A 20,636-nucleotide genomic window follows, 5' to 3' on the forward strand; every position below is an offset into this window, starting at 1 on the left:
GAATAAAATATTTTTCATATATATTTATTCTTTCTTCGTAGGTTTGCCGCTTTTTCTAATATTACACTATTTACATTGTTCTTTACGAACCAATTTATGAGATGAATTACGAACATTAATGGCCCCAGTAGTTAATATTCATGCCTACTAGCCAGGGATTTTAATACTCTAAGTCATATTTTGCTTTTTTTTCCCTTGCTTGTAGCGATCGGCATTAAGAGATTTTTGTCTTCCTGGTGGCTTATATACCAGGATTTTTTACAATTTCAATTGCATGATTGAAAGTCTATTCTTACCGAATAGATTAATTTTATAATGAAAACGTTTCAGAATCGACCCGCGGAATTCAGGTGCGAGCCAGGATTCCCTCTTCTTCATCCCTTACTCTGGAGAAAAAGTAAGTTGTCGTAGCGAAAGATTTAATTTCGACAGTTAAACGTTTATAGGATTTCTTCTTCTAGGTTCCGGAACCATATAACACTTAAGTTGGTAGTCAAGTAAGAACTGTTGAAATAGGGAAGTCCCAATGATACTAAGAGACTGGAGACAAGATTGTAATCTAGATATTTAATTCCTTATTTTTCACAATAGGCTAGGTACAATCATTTAGAGGTAAACGCATGTTTTCGAATTTAATATTATCTCTAGGTTTATATTCATATCTCCCTCACAAAAGATTAAAGAATTACTTGCATATTTTGCAGTTTCTTCTAAATGCCTAGCCTTACCTTTATGTAAAAATACGGAACTAATTGTTCATTTAAAATTTGCTCCTAACACAGAAATAATCGCATGCTCCGCGTTTTCTATGAAGTCTATTACATAACTTGAGTAAGTAAAAATATCATTAAATATTTTATTTCAGTAAAAATAAACTTAATTGAACTAAATAAAATTCCGGCAAGAAATTTAACTTAAAAGAATCCATCAAAAAATTAATTGCATAAAAAGGTATCAAGAAATAAGTGTTTTTTTTCTGTATTGATGCAATGTTTGATTTTAAATATAAACATAATTATGAATTGAAAACTATTAGTGGAATAAATTTCACTATAAATGAGATTATAAGTTGAGCTTTCTCCCTAACACGACTCTTGAATAAACCATACAACCATTACAACGAAATGCTTTAAGACTAATGTAAGAGACTTGATTAATGTAACTCCTCATTAGGAGTTGTATTTTTAAGTGAGTTTATGATTATGTGTGTCGGAGTCTGCAAAGCAGTAAGCCATTCATATATTAGTACCATCACTGTACTACGGATTAGATAACAAGGGAAGCGTGATCTAGAGATCAGCCATGGAACGTTTTTAATAGACAGTGTGAGATGTAGCTGATCTCACACTCAGAAGAAAAGAAATCATTTTGCCACTTAAAGATTTTCACAAGCATTTATGCGAGAAACGTGAGTCAAACCCACACTTGCTGGTCAGAGAGCGAAATCCTAATTGGCGAGTCTCAGCTACTCAAGTAAGTAACGACGATGAACGAAATACCTGAGTTCGAATACTAGGTTGAAAACAACATTCATAAAGGCTTTTCAGCTCAATTGCGTTAGTTAGCCGGTCCAGTAAGGAGATGAAAGTGGTTCTTATTCCTAGAAAAATACGCAATTTACTGACAATTACACTATTTTGATGAACTTAGTAGCTTCGACTGGAGTTTAAAACACATAAATAAAAAAAAACACTAATTAGCAGACTCTCTGCCAACCTGTCGCATTTCAGAACAATGCATTAATAGCAATTAGTCAATTATGGCCAAAGAAAGTAACACTTACAAGGCCAGTACATTATATCTATTAATTGCCAGTGAAAATTTGCATATTCTGTGAAATATAATACAACTTTCCTAAAACCCGTTTTCTCTATATGCGACTAGGTAATTAATCTTCTGTTTTTAGAACTAGAGAAAACATAAAATGGAAATTAGAAAATATTCGCAATACATTTTGCTAACATAAGAAAATCGGTTTTTATCTACGATAACTTTTATTATTTTAAAATGGAAAATATCAGGAATAAATCTGTACTAGTATTCGTAAGTTATGGTAATAAAAAATAACACTTTTTTTCACATCTCATTTTTAATTTGTATTTTATTTCATTTAAAATATTTCTATCATTAGTCCAATGCCGACATGCATCCTGAGGTCATTTCCTACTCAACAAAGGTCCAAATTTTACATGATCTAAATCATATTGTCAACAACTTGAAGAAATCAAGTGAAATCCATTAGGTTATACAAAGATACACTTCTTCCTTTCAAGAACATGAAAATATAGCAAAATAAAGTTTTTATGAAAAATGTGAAACTCATCGTTTTTCAAACGCTTGTTCTTAAAATAAATCAAAACTTTAAATAAATAGATATAGATCTTTATTTTATACTCCCCTACGTCTGGGTTAAATCTCTATTTAACTTAAAAATACATTGGATTTCCAAAACAAAATAATGAAATTAGAGACTAATGAAATATGTACTATAAAAATCATTAGAGTTTTGATAATTCTTGAATATGTAATACATTCTGATTATTTATGATGTCAAAATGAACTTTACAAAGAAGACGAAGGAAAAGACGAGAATTCATTGGAAGTTTTTCCACTTGGTTATAGTATAAATTAAAATGCCAAGAAATTATATTCTTGAAGAAAATTTCTTGGATTCTTTAATTTTTAATATAACCAAGTGGGAAAACTTCCAACAACTATCTATAATCCAGAGTATTGTAATAATAAGTTCAGATACATTTCAGCTACTCCTATATGATAATGGCTTCTGTATTACTCCAACTGGATAAACAAAATAAAGGAATAAGTAATGAATGTTATATATTTACTATTTAATTATTAAACAAGATCACAGAACAACATATTCCTTAATGCAATCTAATTCGTTAACAAGCAGATATGTTAAAATAATATCTTATAGTATATATATATATATATATATATATATATATATATATATATATATATATATATATATATATATATATATATATATATATATATATATATATATATAACATAGACAGTAGAATATATATATATAAACATAGACAGTATTCATACATAATTAGCATTAAAACGTTGTAGTTGTATTTGAAGCTGTTCTTTCGTTTGTTGCATTTATATATATATATATATATATATATATATATATATATATATATATATATATCTTCTTCTTTCGCTATGCTTCGTCACGTGTTAAACGGAGTCGGTGTTCCCATCTTTAATCTTCTTCTTCCAGATTTTCCTGTCCACGGCATCTTCCCGACTCCATACTTTCTCCCTAAGATCCTATGCCACCTTATCCCTCCATCTGAGTTTGGGCCTGTCTCTTTTCCTGCTTCCCTCCACCTCCATACTCCACTCGTTTGACAACATACTCCTCACTCCTTCTCTCTATATGACCGAACCACCTCAGCTTGCTTTCTTGTACCTTCTTACGAGTCGGTCCCATCTTGATCGTACCTCTGATGTAGTCATTCCTTATCCTGTCCTTCTTTGTCACACCACTCATCCATTCAATATCCGCATCTCCGCCACTTCCATATTCCTCTCCTGTGCCTTTGTTATAGGCCACGTCTCTGCGCCATGCAGCAACCCCGGCCTCACCACCATCTTATACAGCTTTCCTTTCATCTTACAACTCAATCTCTTGTCGCACAGGACCCCGCTCAGCTTCCTCAAGGTTCATCCAGCCGCATATTATTCAGCGCTGTATTTTCTCATCCAGGTCACCATTCTTTTCGACGACCGACCCAAGGTACTTGAATTTCTTCCCCGAAGTTAACCTTTCACCCTGGAGTCGTATGATAATATCCTCGTCACTCCCCGTTGATATATATTCGGTCTTTACCCGGTTAATTTTCATGCCTCTCTCCTCCAATACCTTTCTCCATTCTTCCAGGGTCTTTTCAAGCTTCTCTCGGGATGATTCGCAGAGAACAATATTATCGGCAAACCTCATGCTCCCTGGTGCCTCCTTCTTGACGTCCTCCACTAGCACATCCATGACAAGATGAAAGATGTAGGGGCTCAGATTTGATCCCTGATGGAGCCCTACGACAATGGGGAATCCCTCTGTCATGCGAAACTAGACCTGACCTGAGGTTTTGCTCCCACATCCATATCCTTCACCAACCTCACATACTTTTCCGACACCTCCTTCTTCCTCATACACCTCCATAACTCCTGTCTGGCAACCCTGTTGTACTCCTTTTCCAGGTCTATAAACACCATATTTAGCTCCGCCTGCATATCTCCCTATATATCTGAATCATTCGCCTTATCGCAAATATTGCATTTGTTGTCCCTCTTCCTGGAATAAATCCAAACTGCTTCTAACCGATTTTTGTTTCCCGCCGTATCCTTCCTACAATTACTCTTTCCCATATCTTCAACGTGTGTGACATCAGCTTGATCCCTCTATAGTTGCCACAATCTTGAACAGCTCCTTTTCCCTTGTAGATTGGGAGGAGAATGCTTTTCCTCCATTCCTCTGGTATCTTTTCCTGTTGGGCTATTTTCCTCATCAGATCCCATAACATGTCTACGCCCTCGCTGCCCAAGCTTCTCCACACGTCTCCAGGTATCTGGTCTGCCCCGACAGCCTTTCCATTCTTCGTTTTCTCAGTACCCAATACGTTTCCTCTCTACTTATATCCTGCCCCAATCCATCGTTTGCCTCTCCATCCTCACACCTCTCTTGGATTCTCCTCATTTAGTAGATTATGAAAATATTCTTCTCATCTTCCTCTGATTTTGTCCTCCTCTTGTAGTACTACTCCTGTAGCGTCCTTTATTTGCTTAAGTGATGTTATGTCTTTCGAGGCCTTATCTCTAGCTTTCGCTATTCTCAACAACTAAGCTTCTCAACGGTTTCTCTCCAGTACTTCATAAACCTCTTCAACTGCCTTCGCCCTTGCCACAGCTCTCTTTGCACTTTTCTTCGCTAAACTATATACCGCATTGTCGGCTCTGGTTCTAGTCATGTCCCATTTTTTCTTTGCCTCTTTCTTTTCCATGATTTCCAACTGCACCTCCTCATTTCACCACCATGTCTCCTTATTCTCGGGCGGCCCCTTTCCTGATATTATGCCGAGCACCTCTTCTCCAATTTTTCTAATATTCCGACTATATACGTCCCACCATTCCTCTACAACCTCTAGTAACGTCATTCCTTCCAACACATTTTCTTAAACTCATTCCTTGGACCTTCCTCTTCCAATTTCCACCCCTTTATTTTCCTATCTTTCTACCACTTCTATTCTTCTTTTCCTTTTTTATATCACAGTCTACTACAATCAATCTGTGCTGTACCGCTACATTTTCTCCGTTAATCACTTTACAGTTTTTCACCTCCTTCAGATGTTTCGTTCTGCACATAATATAGTCAATCTGACTCATCCTATCCCCTCTCTTATAAGTTACCAGGTGTCCAACTCTCTTCTTAAACCACGTGTTAGCTATAGCCAGGTCGAAGGCCACAGCATGCTCTACGATTCTTTTACCTTCTTCATTTCTTTCAGCACTACTCTAACCCCCGTGCACCCTTTTTTCACCACTTCGTCGCCTTCCTACATGCCAAGTCAGGTCTTCTCCGATGATCACTCTCTCTCACCATCAGGGATTTCCATTACCATCTTGTCTAGTTCACTCCAGAATGTCTCTTTTTCTTCCTCATCACAACCTACTTGTGGAGCGTGTTCACACACTATCACAGCCACGCTTCCTCCAATCTCAAATTTAACACTCATAATCCGATCGTTCTTCCGGCACACCTCGCAGACTCCACCCTTCAGCTTCTTGTCGATGATGATGATTCCAACTCCGTTTCTTCCATTCTCATTCACCCCGCTGTAAAACAGTTTATATCCTTACGCCAGCTCCTTTGCTTTATTGTCCTTTCACCTTGTCCCCTGCACGCACAAGATCTTCAGTTTCCTTCTTCTCATCATGTCTACTATCTCCCTACTCTTCTCATTCATTGTACTCACATTCAGCGACCCTATTTTTACTTTACACAGTCTCTCTTTCTATTGGACTCGCTTCTTTAGCCGAACCTGTCCTTGGTTCGGTAGCCCAAGCCCACTTCTCACAGTCCTCAGGCGACGGAACTGCGCGTCGCTTACGGGGAACGCCCTAGCCGTTGTCCTTTCTCTGTTATTCGACATTTAATACCTGGTTTTGGCATGAAATTTACGGCCGGATGCCCTTCCTGACCCAACCCTCCCCATTTATCCGGGCTTGGGACCGGCACTGAGATGGGCTAACCTGCCCTCCCCACTGGCTGGGCTAATGTGTGTGTGTGTGTGTGTGTGTGTGTGTGTGTGTGTGTGTGTGTGTGTGTGTGTGTGTGTGTGTGTGTGTGTGTGTGTGTGTGTGTGTGTGTGTGTGTAATTTTTAATGAAACCCTTGGAGGGTAATGGATGGCAGTGCTATAGCCAATGAAGTTCTAATTAAGGCTCGGCTATTGCTGTTACCCTCTTGCCATGATCAGAGCTTTGATAGCTCAATAACACCTTATCCCTACACTGCCCTCTACAGATAACGGGTAAGGGAAGATGAAAAGCATTCTTGCTTCGCCCCTTTAAGCCAGTCCTTATAAGGACTATAAGGACCTTAGCATTAACTGGGATTTTATTATGAGTTTGGTTTGCGTTTATTATGTGTCTTCAAGATCATGCAATTTTGAATCAGTGCTCTTACCAAAACAGTTCAGAGTCCTGCAGAAGTGCCGGTAAGGCTACAACTGCATGGTAAGCTCAGTATTAAACAGGGATCCTGAGAGAACAGATGCTCGCAAGTCACGAAGACCTTCCATAATGATCTCACCTGGAAACAATCGACGCAGTGCAAGCCATGATCTCTCATGATAGAGGAGCACCAGAGAAACACATTGTAAGGACTCTGTGTATATGCAGGGAACGGGTTGGGGGTTATTGTTCCCAATATCTGAACATGCAGAAGCTTTCAGCGAAATGCGTCCCCAAATGTTTGAATGCCGACAAAAAGAGAGAACGTGTGCTGTAATCCCAAAGGATTTGGGGTAATTTTGCGAAATCAGATACAAATATTTTGGCTTGTAGTTTGACTGCTGATGAAATATGGCTTCGTCACTCTGACTCAAAACTCTGTACATTATTTCCATGAGATAGTAAATTCCAAAGTAATAGAAAAAGAGCCTTATGGAAACCCAGCACACAGAAAAAGCATGAAAATTACAGCGACAGGCATCGTTTCTCAAGCATAGAATCATGACCCTGTTCGGCCACTAGTGCTGCCACCGATCGGTGGCCACCTCTGTGTGTGTGTGTGTGGGGGGGGGTGATTTAATAAACTAATTTATTAAATAAACTACTGAGCAGTTGTTTATTAGATACCCCTTTAGGCATCTCTTAAACAGATAATTATGGTTGCGACGATCATACTCGGAGCAGTGAATAAATAGGTTAATCAACTACAGACTTTCAGAATTTTGAGTATATTTTTCGTGATATTGTTGGAATAATTCACATTAACTTTGCTTTAAAAAAATCGTATCAATGTAATCGTATTCTAAAATTAACTTTCTGAAACATTTACACCAGAAATGATATTCGGATCCACAGCTTCCTTAGCGCGAAGACACCAATTGGTTGTCTCTGTAACAGAGTCGGTAATATCGATGCACTCTATTTGATAAAAAGCTCAAATCCTGTCTTACCTGCTAAGAATCATTATAAGGACTTTTTCAATTGAATTATCAAATGCCATACTGAAGAGGATATATGGAAATTAATCCGGCCTCACAGCTTTAGTTGGTTCGGCAGTAATTCAGAACAAACCACAACTCTAATTAACCAAATCAGCTAATATTTATGTGGCCAAAATATTCTGCTATTCCTTGTTTTCTACCGTTATTTTAATCATTGTGGAATTTAAAACGGTTTTTACGAAGAAAGCTAAGCTACAAACCACTAAGTAATTAAGAATAAGTAATTAATCTTTCGTTTTTTTAATTCCGCATTTATTATAATTCTTGTTAGGTCAACATGCGAGCCAAATTACAACATTAATCTGAGGGAACACAGGCAAAATTGTATCATGATTTCCTATCTCTTATACGTGGTTACTTTTAATGAATCGTACATCCTACTGATTATTGCTGTATCTGAATACGCTCCATTTTCAAGACATTTATTAAAAACCATACAGACTCAAACTATTTCATAATTAAACCTCGTCTAAACTGGACAACTGCATAACGGTACTATAGCTTGATGTGGATTATATTAGTTGACTTGATGAACTTCTGAGTTGTGTTAGTAACATTATTACTCAATTTAAATTTCTCTTTCAACCGAAGATGCAAATATTAGCCTATCGGTGACTTCCTTCACAGAACAAGTTGCACTTATTACAACACACTATTCCAGAGTTATTTATTAATATCTGGATTTTTTTTACATTTCGAAATGTCTAAGCAGTGTCTATATATGAAACTTATTTTACTCTGTAAAGTTCGCATTTCCTATAAATCCGCACTTGAAAATATATCATTCCGGTCAGAGCTTCTCACACAAATTCTACGTCTTCTTTAATATCAGCTTAAATTTCTTACACATTACGACCGAGGAAAATAAAAATTTCAGATTCCAACTTGAGTATAAATACAGTCTGGTGTGCTTATAGGTCTCTTGACCTCTTCTGTATTGGATCAATACTAAACAAAAGCTTAGCTGGCAAGCAATATATTATTTCAAACTGAAATTAGTCTGAACTAATTACTCTTTATTCGTAACCTGACAAAGAAGAACAACTTGTATAATGTGATATTATACGTAATCAAAAGTACGAAAAATTAAGAGACTTTTGTTTTCGTTGGTTTTTTATACATTCCACATATCCCTTCATCCTTGTTGTTTTATTGTAATCAGAAATGCTACACCAAAATCTCTGTATTTTAATTTTAATTATTTATTTTAATTATATAAGGTTTCTATTTAATGATCGTTTGAATTCATTTTTCATTTAATCAACAGGATCACGAACATTTATGTGACTCACATTTTGAACAGTTCAAGAATAGGTTGTGAGATAGCTTATGTTTAGAGGAATGTCTGCGCACATCACCAAGATAACGAAAATTCTTGGCTTTCAAGATATTTTAATATCCTCATCGAAAGTTTTCTTCACATTTAAGTTCTACATATGATAACCCCCTATATCAGTATTCCCTGTGATTATGAAATCGCATACTACACTTTGGCGAATGCAGGAGAACTGATTAGTGCCTTAGCGTTGAATGTGCTCTTCGGTCGAAAAATAGTTGGGTTCGAATCCCCTGTAGGAAGTGAGATCCTTTATGAGTGTCATTTCATCTGAAGATGAGTTAGCCGTTCGACTGTGAAGGAGTCGGGGTTTCTTTTTGGGACCTTAGAGTTTTTCTTACTGCCAGAAGAATACGTGCAGTTTATATATATAACCTCACTTCATTAGCTGCATTTTTTAATAAAAATATATATATTATTATTGTTATTAATGATAGCATATTCCACGAGTAATAAATAATATATGTATATATATATATATATAAATGAGTAATAGAAAAAATGAGTAATAGATAATGAATGTTAACAGTTAACAATAAAAGAGAGTTTCAAGCTCCTTTTTTTAGTAACTTCTCAGTTACTAAAAAAAGGAAAAGTAATTTAAAGAAATGCAACGTTATTATTACATTACTGGAATGTATTTTGCATATACTCACTTGAAAGGTTTGTTAATGATGGAATAATCACATTTCTAAAAAAACAGGCTGCTTGGGGATTAAAATTCAGACCACAGGCCTAAAGATAAAATAACACTCTACATCATCGAAATATAACCAACATATGAAAATAAAAATTAAAATAAACATTTTCTTTAAACTAATTCAAAAATAAACTAATTATTAAAGAAACCAGAATAAAATAAAATAAAACAAACAAAATAAAATAAACAAAATAAACTAATTCAAAATAACTTGTATGCGGGGAAATTCTTATGTATTTTAAATAAGTAAGATAGTAAGATCGTTAAACGTTTCTTATTTAAGAGGGTTTATCTTCATTTTAAAAATAGCTTTTTATGTCTTTCACTTTTGTTTATGGTTTGCCTAAATTTCACTTGCTTACCTTCTTAATTTGAGACGAGTTTCACTTTTCAATTTGTTCTTGAAATGTTCAGGTTGCTTCTATATGTACTTTGATTTGTTTTAATTTTTATGCCCTTTAATCAGAGATGAGCGAGCGTTTCAACAAGGACGGTTAGGCATCACATTTCCTCTTTTCTCTCTCTGAAACATTAACATTTCCCTGGAATTGTTCATCTGTATATACTGAATATTCTGTAGAATCAATGATATTTTGGTATTTGTTACGTATGTTTGCTCCTGGATATGAAATGATTACATCAGGTATCTTGATTGACATTTGTCAAGCGAGAAAAAGAAATGTTTTGTACGTATGAAATGGTCTAATTTATTTCTGGTATACAAAAATAAATTAGTCATTGTCACAAGAGGGACATTTTACATGGAAAATTAATTGGCCTCACTTTATAATGCAGATTTATAAAATGAATAAAGCAATTAGAAATGTAACATACAAATATATAAAATAAGAAGTGCCACTAATACATAATAATCCTAAAATGCATAACGCATAAAGGAAAAAATACAAAATTTATGAAGCAGAAAAATAAGAAATTCTCAAGTCATAAAAATGCAAAGCGAATAGATATCTAAAAGTAATCCTAAGAAAGAAATACATGCACAATACAATTTGCCTCCAAATACAAAAAAAAAAAACATTCCTGTATTCTCATAAAAGACCTCACAGTTTCTTCCAGTTTACCAAAATCCGTTACATACACACTAACATAAATGATATAACGCACACCTTAAAGTTATCTAGACCAAACTTTTTTTCATGGAAGAAACCTAAATTACAGCTACATCACCTGCTTCCCAAATTTATTGACCATTTTATATATTTACAATTCCCTTCAACAAAATAGTAGTGCATATGCCTTTCTGAGAATGGCTAATTTAGAATCCGTTCTTTTTATCCATCTGTAGCTCAAGAATTTTCTTCTCCATTTACTGATGTTAATTTCCAATTTTGAACTGGTCTCGAAACCCAAAACGATTCTGATTTCTTCATCTTCCGTACATCTGGCTACGCGTATTTCCATTAACATTCTTCTCTCTCCCATTACTCTCCTTCTCTTATTTACCAGTTCCCCTTCCAAATACACCGGAGAGGAATCCTATACTTTGATAACTAAGACCACAGCCTAGTGCAACTCAATTCGTTTGAGAATATTTTTTTTAATAATAATAATTACCTTTTCACTGTACAATAACAATTTCTTTTACGTTAAAGAAATGTATTGTTCTTTAAAGTATGGATGGCTCTTTTTCTCAAATAATTCTTCACATTACTTTGCGTTCCCTTTTGTTTTCTAAATTTGAATTTTGATTAGAATTCCAGTAATTAATATTATGATAATTTCTTAGCAGTTGCACAAGAATAAGTCGGATAGCCCTGTTCTCAACAGGCAGTTGAGAAGAAATGTTCTCAACTGCCTGTTGAGAACATTTCTTATAAAAGCTGTCTAGTAATATCAGTTCTACTTCTATAAAACCCAATGCATTCTGATAATGAATTTCTAAAAGTAATTGTGGTTGGTTGGTCTTAGGTGGTTAGAAGAATCTAACCTAATACCTAATAGTAATAACATTTCAATTGTAATTTTTAGCCTGTCGCTGTACTGTAGTACATCGTACAGGCTAAAATATTGCTCATCTTTCTACATTTTATCCTTTATCAACTTCTTTTCATGTAGTTCAGCATAACCATATCAGAGCTCAATTCAACGCCGGCTAGATTTAATCTTCCAATTCCTAAATGTAGTCTATAATTTCTTTCCAAATATCATGAGAACGTGTCGTATGAGCTCTCCATTAGGTTTGTTCCTTCTTCAATATTAACCGTAATGCTATGGAAGCATACCTTGCATATAAAATTCAATCTTCTTTTTCTTCCAGTGAGCAAAATCGCACCTTTCTCAGTCTTGTCTTGTCGGACGAACATGTCTTTAACTCGTTTTTTCTTCTGCATTTTTGCTTCCACGTTTTGCTCTCATTTGTTTTTAAAGCAGAACACGATTTGGTCTTTATTTCATTAACCATGTATCTTTTCAGAGAAAGTCTCTATTAACAGCGATATATCACTCCGCATTCCACATTTCTTCACACACACTTTCCGTTCTCCAATCACATTCAATTTTTAACTTCTTAATTATCTTTTTACATTAGAATATTTATCCTTTTTATTCAACGCTACTTTAACAATGGTTCCGTCTATCATTTCTCCTCCACATATCTCTTCTGGTTTATTAAAATGCAACCCAACTACCATGTTTTGTTTGCCTCACCTTTCAGTTATGACACAGACATTCCTATTACTGGTACTGATTTCACAGAAGAGGATTTTGCTCCAGAATCTGATTATCAATATATGCCATGCATTCTTAATGAGGTTCTGATCACGGCTTTCTGGTGGCGAGCAAAGATAATAGAAGTCACTGTCTTGCTCGAAGAATCAGGTACATGGCCTCAATTTTAATAGCAAACTTGTACCTAGCATGGAAATATACTATGTGCTATGGACCTGAACCATTAAACAAAGAAAATCGATCTCTGCGAAGCAATCGATCCTGTGAAAGAATGTGTAGAATGAGATACAACTTACTTATCCATAGGTCGATCCATAATCTGCACATTTTTTCCGCATCATAGAAGTGTCATGGTATTGAATATGCCTGGAAAACAAACGTCCGTGGCTACGTCGTTACTCAAGAAACTGTCAGGAAGGATATGCCCGAAGTCGAATCCTTACAAACGCGAAGAACCATTTTCATTCCTTTTCGGCAAAAGATGATTTAACTGATCTCAAACTGTGGTTAATAATTTTTATTTTTTTATCTCATTCGAAAATCGAGTTTTTCTTTCTGTGAAAGGGACACCTTTGCTCAGGAGAACTCAAGCATTAAATTATAAAACACAAATCCACCAGTGTTCCTTTGAACTTAGTGTAAACAACCCGATCCAAAATGAACAATTCTTTATACGCTGTTTTGCATTGCTGTAAATATGGAAACAGCGGTGTCGTAATTTAGACAACTTAATTAGACATTTTATGATAATATCGTAAAATGGCTGATGCCGGTTTGTACATTACTCTTTTCGGACAATTATTTGTACACTGCTTTGTGATAATTTTATCGTGTGTGTGTGTGTGTGTGTGTGTGTGTGTGTGTGTGTGTGTGTGTGTGTGTGTGTGTGTGTGTGTGTGTGTGTGTGTGTGTGTGTGTGTGTGTGTGTGTGTGTGTGTGTGTGTGTGTGTGTGTGTGTGTGTGTGTGTGTGTGTGTGTGTGTGTGTGTGTGTGTGAGAGAGAGAGAGAGAGAGAGAGAAAAGAAACCTACAAACTACATTTGCAGAAAAACTATAACGACGCTGTAGTTTTGGGAAAGATTTACACTGAAAATTATATTTATATTCTGAACAAATTCCGAATATGTACAATCCTGAATTTATTGCGTACTCTTTGATAGTTCTGTGGATATAATGCAGTTGAATAACTCGATTATATCCACAGATCATTGATAAGTTCACTTGTCATATCTTACGGCAAGGGTTCTATTAACATTTGAGGAAACAGAAATGCCATATTTAAATTACAACTTCAGAGACATTAAATCTGAACCCTATAGCGTGCTTTTGTGATAAGAAATTTAGAAGAGGATAACAGTTGAACTTCAATTTACCCATCATTTTGACGAATGAATGGACGCACTTTCTTTCATCAACATTCAGTCTGTAAAATATACGGAGAATGTTATTTATATTACTGTGCTCTTATACTCTGCTATTTTTCAAATACCAGTAAAATTCAATACGATACTTACCCTGCTGCACTCAAGTGACCTTTTAAAGAATTCGTCTTGATTTTCAGATTCAATGGCTTTTTTTTTAAAACACTCCAAGACCTCTTGCAGTTCCTATTAAGGATGACATGTTCATAATAATCATTTTAATTATCGACATTTTGTGTTTTCCATGTCATTGAATTATTCAGTTTTAATAATCCTCCTTGAAATTGTAATAGAGGTAAAATGCAACAACAAACAGTGACAGAGAGTGTGTGTGTGTGTGTGAGAGAGAGAGAGAGAGAGAGAGAGAGAGAGAGAGAGTGAGAGAGAGATAGAGAATGTGGGCGTGTAGATTCTAAAATGTCGAACACAATTTACCTACCGCACCAATATATCCGCATCTGCAGTCCTTCCAAATATCTGTGCAAACGAATTTGCCAATATATCTAACGGTAGGACAGTCTGTGACATTCTTTTCAACCAGACACCTTCCAAACGGTGGTAAATACTAAAATTGATAAAAAAAAAACACCATTACTCTTAATGAAAAGTCACTCTAAATATCTTATGGAGTGTGTTAATGTTATATAAGTATATCAGATTATTCAAATCTTAAAATATTTAATAAAAGGAATAATTATTGATTCGTTCATTACAAAATTGTTGAGTAGCGCAATTAGCTCTTTAATAATGACGTATTCAGAACTGGGAGAAGCGTTTAAATAGATTAACATTTGATTTTATTCAAGAATGCAATGTTTAAGAAGCGTACAATAAATGAAATATATGAGCTCATTGCATAAGCTCTTGAGTATTAAAATTCTCTACTTTAATGCTTTTGTTGTGAAACTTTTTTGTGAACAAGAAGGATGTAGCACGGAATAACACTAAGTTTGTTCTTGATACAACTATTGCATCCATTTCTGTGTGCTCTCTTCTCTACTCCAGCGATTACCTCTCATCTAGTCAAATTTTTATAATCTTCTTCATAACATTGAATAATGCCCTCGTATAAAAGTTTCTCACAAAATCTGCAAATTCTGTTTGTTTATTGGATATGAATTAGAGTGATCTGAATTCTCACATGGCCTCATCTCATTTATTGCCTAACAATATCAGACCCATATTCATTCTACAGATATTTTAATACATATTGTTTACTTAAACCAAAGATTTATTTAACGAAATACATTCACTGGCATTCGTTGTATACTTCGTTCTGCCTTTTCTTGTTATCCATCATTCAATAGTTAAGATTTTACAGCCTGCGTGGATAGCTGAGTAGTTAGCGTATCCGCTCTCCAACAAACAGGCTTCGGATTCGAATCCATCAATGAGCATGGATGTTTGTAAGAGTCAAATGAATCTTTGTAGAAAGGGCATCTGCGACGTTACTACTAATTCTATCAGAAGACTTCCTCTCAAAACTCGGTGGGGTACAGGAGTGACCAAATGACGCATTTATACGTCAAATCACGTGACATTTAAAATAAAATATATTCCTATCAACAATCTACACTGGTGACCAACAGCTAAGGAAAAACTACATTTTAACCAGTACATAAAAACATTTCTTTGCTACAGCAAAATGTGCCTAGAAATTTTTGCCGGCAGACTAAACAGTTATATTGAGGAAAAAATTTGTGTTATAAATTTCGTATAAATTAAATTGCAATACGTTTTTACATTCATTTGTAAAGAAAGTTACAAATTTCCCAAAGACATTATTAAGAAACGAATGTACAGTGCTTACGGAAATCTATGCAGAGGGACATTTCTCTCTGCATAGATTTCCATAAATGAAATGTGTGTACCCCGAATTGCGATTCAGCTTTCTCAACGTCTTTTCAAACTTAGCACCAAGTGATCCAGGAGTTCTTGATTCAAACTGGCCCACGTCTCCTCCTCCTTCAGAGCAGAAGTTGTTTGTTTTCTGGAGGAGAATCAAGAAACAAGGCTTCTCCATATTGCGACTCACACGTCCTTCATTGGGTTGAGATCTAGGATGCGTGCTGACCACTTGATTCAAATATTATCCTCGGTGGCTACAAATATTTCCACTGCCCGCGCACGAACAGGTGTGGAATTGTCATGAATAAAAATCAATTCTTTGTCTACAGCACAACGGAACAATTGAACATGACGTTAAACAACTTCGTTGCAATATCGTTCACCAGTCATAGTCCATTTTTCCAGCACTTGTATCTCGGTGTCCAGTAAGCACATGCCACTTTACTCCATGACACCAGCACTACCGTAAACATCTATTTCAAGAACACACTCTCGATGGCAATCAGTACCACTTTCACGGCAGATTAAGTGTAGTCTAGAATCGGAGTAAAGAATGAACTACTCTCATCTAATAAAAGTGCATTATCACATTAGTATATTATGTGATTTTTATGGATAAAAACCATAAAAACATTTCGACGGGCCGCGAGCTTACTTCCAACTGATTTTGGTGCTCCTATTATGTTTTGCTGTTATAATCAAAGATCTACCTTCATGCTCCACGGTAGAGTGAGGGAGACCTCTCAGCAAATGTTTCAAACACATAGCTTGGTGTGAAATGCCATAGATTATAGATAAAAAGAAATGAGAGATTCCACACTCTCTCTGTTAATATCAGTCATTCTGTGGTCTTCTTCAAGCTTTCCAATATTTTTTACCCTCGTGAAATCAACCATATGTTATATATAAGATATTGCAAGTGTGCAACTTTATTCCTTCAGGAAAAGAGCTTTATACCTTTGCGCTTGATTCGAAACTTTCAATTTGTACCCGTGTTCCACACGTAATCGTTAGTTCTACAAATTTCCACAAGGTGATTCCTCTGAATTTTCGGTTGTAATCTACACAAATAGTCTTAGCCCGTATGTTACTGTATTTCTTAAAATTTGCTATAGAAATATTTTTCACTTGGTTTTAAATAAATTAATCTTCCCAAGAAATTATATTCTTGTTTAATCCTTTATCCAAATGTGAGCAGAAAATGTTGCACTTAACGTTTCTTCCCAACCAGACCACTTGTACATAAATGTTCCGCCAGAAAAAAGAAACTACATTTCCGCTCAATTAGAAGCAAAAATAGATTACTAAGCCGAGAATCTACATCTGCAACAAGCCGACAGCCAGAACTACTTAGTTCCCTCTTAAGGGACCGATAGGGGCCACTTCAAAGGAAAATATAGGCAGGCTTGTTATAAAATGCAGTGGTCGAGACAACTGTATATGTAAAAGGTCTTCTCAGAAAAAATGTGATACCTCAGATCTCTATAACCTCATTGAGTGACTGAAGTATCACTTTCACTAAATAGCTCTCGATCATTCAAATAGACTCAGCGTCTGTTCTACTCAGTAACTCGAGCACACCCGGCTTGCGAGCAGAACTTCTAATCTCACAGCGAAATGTATCCATAGAAGGGTCCCCGTAGAAGGCTACATCAATAACAGTATCTATATCAGAGATGACATCTAATGGAATGCAGTAATCGAGACCTTTCTTTAACTGAATAATCTCCTTCTACACGCTATGCAATCCTTCAGATCACTCTAACCTCAATGAGTTTCAACCTGAAGGATCTCATAACATATTAGTCTTCATTAATCTCATCGGTGGATTTTCCATACGAAACCTGCAGAAGCCTCAGCTTCACCGAAGGCAGGCAAAAACCACCACGAGCATGTCATCAACATCCTCCAGCAGCCAGCCACACTACTTATATCTCGAGACAGAGCGTCCACCGAAGGACTCAATAAGGTGACAGCAAAGGCAATAACATAAGCAGGTGTCTAATGTAATGCAGTGATCGAGACCACGTCAGTGTTCCCACATTCATAGAGACCTGTTTCAGAGTAGGTCTTCTTCAAAAATTAATGCGTTCCAGCAGATCACCCATCAATGAGTCACGCGAAAGTTTATTTTAACTCATTAAATGTCGATCACTCAAATCATACTCAGCAGTGGTTCTACTCACTGACATGCTCACTCTACCAACGAAAAGATCCGCTCAACACCATGGAAAAGCATTCACCGAAGCGTCCTAACAGCCTGCTTAAGTGGAGACCAGTTCCACAAACTCGATTGATCCATTACGTTACCCAGTCGATTAATTAACCGAAGGATCGTAGCCACTCATATCCCGCGGAAAAGCATCTACCGAAGAGAGACGACTTCAGCAGACTCTTCAATTACAGGCTTTCTCCAAAACTCGGGAGAATCCAATACTCGGGTCAACCAATAGCTGACCCATTCAGCGAATGATCCAAATGATCATCTAACTCATTAGGCGGGGGTTCTACTCAGTGAGAGGCTAATACGTAATACTGAATACATCCCTCAGGGTTGACTCTACCCAGTGATAGGCCCACCCTCACATTGAGCATTGCTGGTCATATGTCAGGAAAATTTATCTACCGAAGTCGCGGAGAGTCCACTTCAGCGGACTTTCCATGTTTGTTTTTTGCGGGGAGATTCTACAAAACTCGGGCGATCTCTCAGATCACTCATCCGCTAGTGACCCAAAGAATCATTTCACTCATTACCCGGCGGTGATTCTACTTAGTGGCATGCTCACCCTGCCACCAAGCAAAACTCTCAGCAGTGGCCAATCCATAACAGAGCAGAGCCAATCATGTGTCTGGGAAAAGCATCCACTTTAGTGATCCCACTCCGTGGAACCCAGTCAACGAATTTTCCCAATATACAAGTTAAGAGAATGATCAAAAAATCCTGGCGTTCCTCCAGGTTTTTTCATTTCAAGTGACCCAAATGATCATTTCATTCATAACAAGGCGGCCGCCAGACCACTTCAGCGGAGTTCGACATCTGCACAAAAGTGCATCAGTGGAAATCAGACGTAAAAGAACACCAAGGTTGAAGTAATGCAGAGTTCATATATATACCCCATATATAGTATTATACACACCGGAGGTTGTATGCCTTGTCGTAAGGGATGCCAAGGCAATTAATGTAAATTCATTAGCTTTATATACAAGGAGGTTACTCGTTAAATCAATCACAAGCAAACGTTTCTTGCACTTGGATAAACGATTAAACAATATAATACGTTCTTTGCTTCCTTAAATTTATTTTTAGGTGCCTTTACTAAGAATGTTCACTATAGAGGAATTTCGTCAGCAGTAGCGATACATTTCCTACAGATTTGCTCTTTCAGCTTGCGGAATAGATCGAACTCTAGACAGCCATGAAAAGTCTATATGGAAATGTGAGTAATATGAGAGATCTATCAGAAATTTCCTCATAAGATCAGATACTCCGAAAAAAAACATCAGGAAAAAAAGAATACTCACCATCATAACTATATATTAATCATAATATCCATAATACTAACATAATATAGACTTAGAGATGATGAGACGCTGGAAAGTTTTCCGTCATTCTCACTGGCCATACATGAGCAATGTACAGATTTTTCTTACTTAATAGAGTCACAAGTGAGAGAATATGAAAGATCTTTCGTGTTTTATAACTAACAAAATTCATGAAACATTTTGATTTTGATTTACCTGATATCCACCACACTTATCGTGGCATAACATGTAGTTTGACTTCGTTATTTCGGGTAGGGCTAAATGAAAAATACAGATTGAAATATTACTCACACTGGAAAGTTTGAACACAACAAATAATGCAAATATATTTTCTATATTTTTCCATATGTATAAAAACAGCAAACATTCTTCTTGAATTTCTTAATTTGATCACAATCACTTACGAGTTCTTGTCTCACAAATGATAATCCTCGGTACCAAGTGTCACGTAAACTCCTTAATTATACCCAGTAGTGTTAGACTATTTTATGCTATCTGAATACAAAAGCTACATACTTACCACAAAACGTGCACACAAATGATCCTACGAATTCCAGAATGTTTGAGTCCGAGGTATGAGGAAACGTTCCAAACAGAAAAAACATTAAAATTACCGCCACATACATGGTTTCTCTTCGATTCTTTTAAAATGTGAGATATTAATTCAGCGTCTTTTTAAGCTTAACTCTTGAAGCCTTTAGTCCTTTCTTACAACCATATGTGGAACTAATAGCGATAAATGTGCAGAGTATGCAGTTTAATAACTTTTTTCACAGGATAGATTACAAAAAGAAATGCACCGGGGATTCCGGAATTCCACCAATGAAAAATCGACAGAGTGACCTTCAATCCCACATTCTTGTATTTTCACCTTGTGTATGTGCGCTTTGGTCAAGTGGCCCACCCAACGTACTTAAGATGCAAGATGATATTCTCCCGCCACACCTCTTCCTCATTTCTCTCCAACAAATTTGTAATCTATAATTCTGTGTATGAATAGTGAATAAAATAACACTAAACATATTTAACAATAGGAATTGGATACAAGTAAATATAGCAACCCATTACTTCCTTACGTTTATTGACAGATAGATAGATACTGAATTTTTTAATGCCTTATAAAGTGCTGTCGTTTTACTATAAGCTATTTATGCATCGAACATTCTACTTTAATTGTTCTCTCTCTCTCTCTCTCTCTCTCTCTCTCTCTCCAACCATTTCTCTGCTATTAACAGAGGAGTAACAAAACTTCACATAATTTGTAACGTTCAACTGACTCATTAAAAGACGTAAATCTGTTGCAGTAGAGTAATATCAGTGCAATGAG

General features: G+C 36.0%; 1 protein-coding gene across 1 annotated transcript in view; it reads right to left on the reverse strand.

Annotated features, from left to right (window-relative positions):
* LOC150110399 (uncharacterized) overlaps positions 1 to 20,636 on the reverse strand; it is a 54,302-nt gene that overhangs the window by 10,919 nt on the left and 22,747 nt on the right. The window contains exons 5-8 of the mRNA XM_090393539.1: positions 19,505 to 19,566; positions 14,358 to 14,483; positions 14,012 to 14,104; positions 9,767 to 9,845 (exon numbers count right to left, since the gene is read on the reverse strand). Coding sequence (XP_090249665.1) covers positions 9,767 to 9,845; positions 14,012 to 14,104; positions 14,358 to 14,483; positions 19,505 to 19,537 — 331 coding nt within the window. The 5' untranslated portion in view covers positions 19,538 to 19,566. The remainder of the gene's footprint in view (positions 1 to 9,766; positions 9,846 to 14,011; positions 14,105 to 14,357; positions 14,484 to 19,504; positions 19,567 to 20,636) is intronic.

Source organism: Typopeltis vanoorti, chromosome 1 (genome assembly GCF_054136105.1).
Source record: "Typopeltis vanoorti isolate ZY-2024b chromosome 1, IOZ_Tvanoo_1.0, whole genome shotgun sequence".
Taxonomy (NCBI): domain Eukaryota; kingdom Metazoa; phylum Arthropoda; class Arachnida; order Uropygi; family Thelyphonidae; genus Typopeltis; species Typopeltis vanoorti.